The following is a 4,761-nucleotide window of genomic DNA, read 5'->3' on the forward strand; positions in this document are numbered from 1 at the left end:
ATATTTTAAAAATAATAAGAAAATGATTATAAACAAAAAAATATAAGATAAAAAATTATAAAAAATATAAAAGTAAAAGATGACAAGATAAATAAAAATTGAAAAAAAAAATAAAAAAAGTGATTAAAAAAAACAAAAGAAAAAGAAACAATAAAAAAATTCAAACTAACCCTGCCACCCCCACTATCTGGTTGGCATTCTCCATGGGGGGGGGGGGTTGGCGGGGAGGGGGGCGCATTGCAGAACCTGGCCTTACATAGTTACATAGTATTTGAGGTTGAATAAAGATATAAGTCCATCAAGTCCAACCTATTGCTGATGTGTGCGCATGTATATACATACACACGCACACACACACATAAACATATATAATATATACATACACACATATACACATATATATACATATACACACACACACGTATCAGTTCATTCTTAAGAGTACCTGTACCCATGTATATTACGGTCTCTCAGGAAATCGTCCAAAAGCTTCTTGAATGTTTCCACATTCTTAGCTGAAATCACTGCCTCTGGCAGCGAGTTCCAGACCCTAACCGCCATTGCTGTGAAGAACCCCCTTCGCCCCTTGTGCTGGAATTTCTTTTCCACCAATTTTAGGTGGTGGCCTAAAATTGGTGGAAAAGAAATTCCTTGGGGCAGCAGGGAGAGTAAATCCGGTCCTGGGCATAGTAAATGTCCTCCTGTGACCCTAAAGAGAAGTATGGCCAAAAAAGGTTGGGCCATTGTTTTCTTTTAACTTTATTATCACTTTAAAAATACATTCAAGTACCCTATTAACAAAAATGTATCTTATTTGTGTATCACTCAGCTGCAGATCTGCAAATCATCTCTGAATTGGTGCTGACACTGTCCTTCCTTCTGGAGGGTGGCTACTTTTGTTCCCCATGGCCCCTGTGTGTATTGTAAAGTAGCCACAACTCCAAGATTGCTCCCATGATGGACTACAATCTCATGTTTAGTTTACCAATTTGTATTGAGCTCGTAGTCCATCATGGGAGTGAGCTTTGAGCGGTGTCTACTTTACAACACACACAGGGACCATGGGGAGCAAGAGTAGCCACCCTTCAGAAGGAAGAACAGTGTCACCACCAATTCAGAGATGATTTGAGGATCTAACGCTGAGTGAGACACCAATAAGGTCCAGTTTTGTTACTAGTTAGGGTGCTTGAATGCATTTTTAAGATTTAACTCCTAAGTTTAGTGTCACTTTTAGAAAGACAAATCTAGACACACAGTAAGACAGAGAAATCATTTAGCTTCATATATGACTAGCAGCAGCAGTGATAGTTGTAGGAACTTCTTGAATGAGGAGACTATGAGCAGCTCTAACAAGGATGATCTATATGGTAGTAGAGAAAAGGAGACTTACACATCCTTAGCAGGCAGGTTCTTCCCTTCCACCAGCCTGAAATAGAGAGCGGTATTCCTGGCCATGGTTGATGGATATACAGTCAATGTGTCCCTTGTAAAGGGTGATCAGCAGCCTCTAGACATCACTGGAACTCCAGCTCCGGACTGCACTCTTCCCCCATCAGATTCCTCATAGTTCCATGTGCTGGCACACAGCCCTGGTCTATGGCTTCCTATAACATAGCACTGGACTGTCAGTGGGACCCCCTAATACACAGCGATGTCTTGTACAAGGACGGTGATCAGCAGAATGTCTTTATGGCACTCTATCCACAGGTTGTCAGCGCTGATATGAGCACAGAGGGCTGATGTCTGCTCTGCATCCATGGTGGCAGCAAGAACTGCATGAGGGAGGAGGCGATGGCTCGGCCCCCCTGCAGGTAGTCTTGTGTTAGAAGAAGGAGCTTGTGTTTACCTGTGTGTAGCTCCGCACGACTCTGCTGCGACCAACAGGAACCCTGCTGCTACAATGGCATGAATCCTGCTGTCAGCCTTCCATTAATCCAGAGCTGGAGCACTTAACCCATTGTATAGTCTGCTACCTCAGTCCTATTACACCGGGTGGACAGGGAAGACCTGAGCGGTGCTCTTCACAGCGAGCAACCTCCTCATTTCTAGTCACTGAAATGTTGCTGCCGTGTGTATATTGGAATAGGAATGAGGATTACAGGGGTCACCTATATAAAGTGGAATAGGAATGATGATTACAGAAGTGACCTACATGAAGTAGAATAAGAATGGGGATTACAGTGGTCACCTATAAAGTGGAATAGGAATGAGGATTACAGAGGTCACCTATATGAAGTGGAATAGGAATGAGGATTACAGAGGTCACCTATATGAAGTGGAATAAGAATGGGTATTACAAAGGTTACCTATATGAAGTAGAATATGATTATGGGGATTGCAGAGGTCACCTATATAAAAGGGAATAGGAATGGGGATTATAGAGGTCACCTATATGAAGTGGAATAGGATTATGGGGATTGCAGAGGTCACCTATATAAAGTGGAATAGGAATGGGGATTATAGAGGTCACCTATATGAAGTGGAATGGGGATTGCAGAGGTCACCTATATGAAGTGAAATAGGAATGGGGATTACAGAGGTTATCTATATAAAGTGGAATAGGATTATGGGGATTACAGAGGTCACCTATATGAAGTGGAATAGGATTATGGGGATTGCAGGGGTGACCTATATGAAGTGGAATAGGAATGGGGATTACAGAGGTTACCTATATGAAGTGGTATGGGGATGGGCATTACAGAGGTCAGCTATATGAAGTGGAATAGAAATAGGGATTGCAGAGGTCTCCTATATAAAGTGGAATAAGAATGGGCATTACAGAGGTCAGCTATATGAAGTGGAATAAGAATGAGGATTACAGAGGTCACCTATATGAAGTGGAATTGAAATAGGAATTGCAGAGGTCACCTATATGAAGTGGAATAGGAATGGGGATTACAGAGGTCACCTATATGAAGTGGAATAGAAATAGGGATTGCAGAGGTCACCTACATGAAGTGGAATAGCAATTGGGATTGCAGAGGTCACCTACTGTATATAAAGTGGAATAGGAATGAGAATTACAGAGGTTAACTTTATGAAGTAGAATAGGAATGAGGATTACAGAGGTTACCTTTATGAAGTAGAATAGGAATGGGGATTACAGAGGTCACCTATATGAAGTGGAATAGTAATGGGGATTGCAAAGGTCACCTATCTGAAGTGGAATAGGATTATGGGGATTGCAGAGGTCACCTATATAAAGTGTAATAGAAATGGGGATTAGAGATGTCACCTATATGAACTGGAATAGGAATGGGGATTGCAGAGGTCACCTACATGGAGTGGAATAGGAATGGGGTTTGCAGGCAAACAAGGATGATCTATATGGTAGTAGAGAAAAGGAGACTTACACATCCTTAGCAGGCAGGTTCTTCCCTTCCACCAGCCTGAAATAGAGAGCGGTATTCCTGGCCATGGTTGATGGATATACAGTCAATGTGTCCCTTGTAAAGGGTGATCAGCAGCCTCTAGACATCACTGGAACTCCAGCTCCGGACTGCACTCTTCCCCCATCAGATTCCTCATAGTTCCATGTGCTGGCACACAGCCCTGGTCTATGGCTTCCTATAACATAGCACTGGACTGTCAGTGGGACCCCCTAATACACAGCGATGTCTTGTACAAGGACGGTGATCAGCAGAATGTCTTTATGGCACTCTATCCACAGGTTGTCAGCGCTGATATGAGCACAGAGGGCTGATGTCTGCTCTGCCTCCATGGTGGCAGCAAGAACTGCATGAGGGAGGAGGCGATGGCTCGGCCCCCCTGCAGGTAGTCTTGTGTTAGAAGAAGGAGCTTGTGTTTACCTGTGTGTAGCTCCGCACGACTCTGCTGCGACCAACAGGAACCCTGCTGCTACAATGGCATGAATCCTGCTGTCAGCCTTCCATTAATCCAGAGCTGGAGCACTTAACCCATTGTATAGTCTGCTACCTCAGTCCTATTACACCGGGTGGACAGGGAAGACCTGAGCGGTGCTCTTCACAGCGAGCAACCTCCTCATTTCTAGTCACTGAAATGTTGCTGCCGTGTGTATATTGGAATAGGAATGAGGATTACAGGGGTCACCTATATAAAGTGGAATAGGAATGATGATTACAGAAGTGACCTACATGAAGTAGAATAAGAATGGGGATTACAGTGGTCACCTATAAAGTGGAATAGGAATGAGGATTACAGAGGTCACCTATATGAAGTGGAATAGGAATGAGGATTACAGAGGTCACCTATATGAAGTGGAATAAGAATGGGTATTACAAAGGTTACCTATATGAAGTAGAATATGATTATGGGGATTGCAGAGGTCACCTATATAAAAGGGAATAGGAATGGGGATTATAGAGGTCACCTATATGAAGTGGAATAGGATTATGGGGATTGCAGAGGTCACCTATATAAAGTGGAATAGGAATGGGGATTATAGAGGTCACCTATATGAAGTGGAATGGGGATTGCAGAGGTCACCTATATGAAGTGAAATAGGAATGGGGATTACAGAGGTTATCTATATAAAGTGGAATAGGATTATGGGGATTACAGAGGTCACCTATATGAAGTGGAATAGGATTATGGGGATTGCAGGGGTCACCTATATGAAGTGGAATAGGAATGGGGATTACAGAGGTTACCTATATGAAGTGGTATGGGGATGGGCATTACAGAGGTCAGCTATATGAAGTGGAATAGAAATAGGGATTGCAGAGGTCACCTATATGAAGTGGAATAGTAATTGGGATTGCAGAGGTCACCTATATAAAG

General features: G+C 42.9%; 1 protein-coding gene across 3 annotated transcripts in view; it reads right to left on the reverse strand.

Moving 5' to 3' along the window:
• RASAL1 (RAS protein activator like 1) overlaps positions 1 to 3,920 on the reverse strand; it is a 67,108-nt gene extending 63,188 nt beyond the window's left edge. For 2 of the 3 annotated variants that reach the window (XM_018561736.1, XM_018561734.1), the window contains exon 1: positions 1,391 to 1,740. In XM_018561736.1, the coding sequence (XP_018417238.1) occupies positions 1,391 to 1,455 (65 nt within the window). In that variant the 5' untranslated portion in view covers positions 1,456 to 1,740. Of the gene's footprint in view, positions 1 to 1,390; positions 1,741 to 3,353 lie in introns of those variants that run through there. The other variant, XM_018561735.1, reaches the window with a different exon arrangement.
• Between the last annotated feature and the right edge of the window lie 841 nt (positions 3,921 to 4,761).

Source organism: Nanorana parkeri, unplaced genomic scaffold (genome assembly GCF_000935625.1).
Source record: "Nanorana parkeri isolate BGI_ZX_2015 unplaced genomic scaffold, ASM93562v1 scaffold540, whole genome shotgun sequence".
NCBI lineage: Eukaryota > Metazoa > Chordata > Amphibia > Anura > Dicroglossidae > Nanorana > Nanorana parkeri.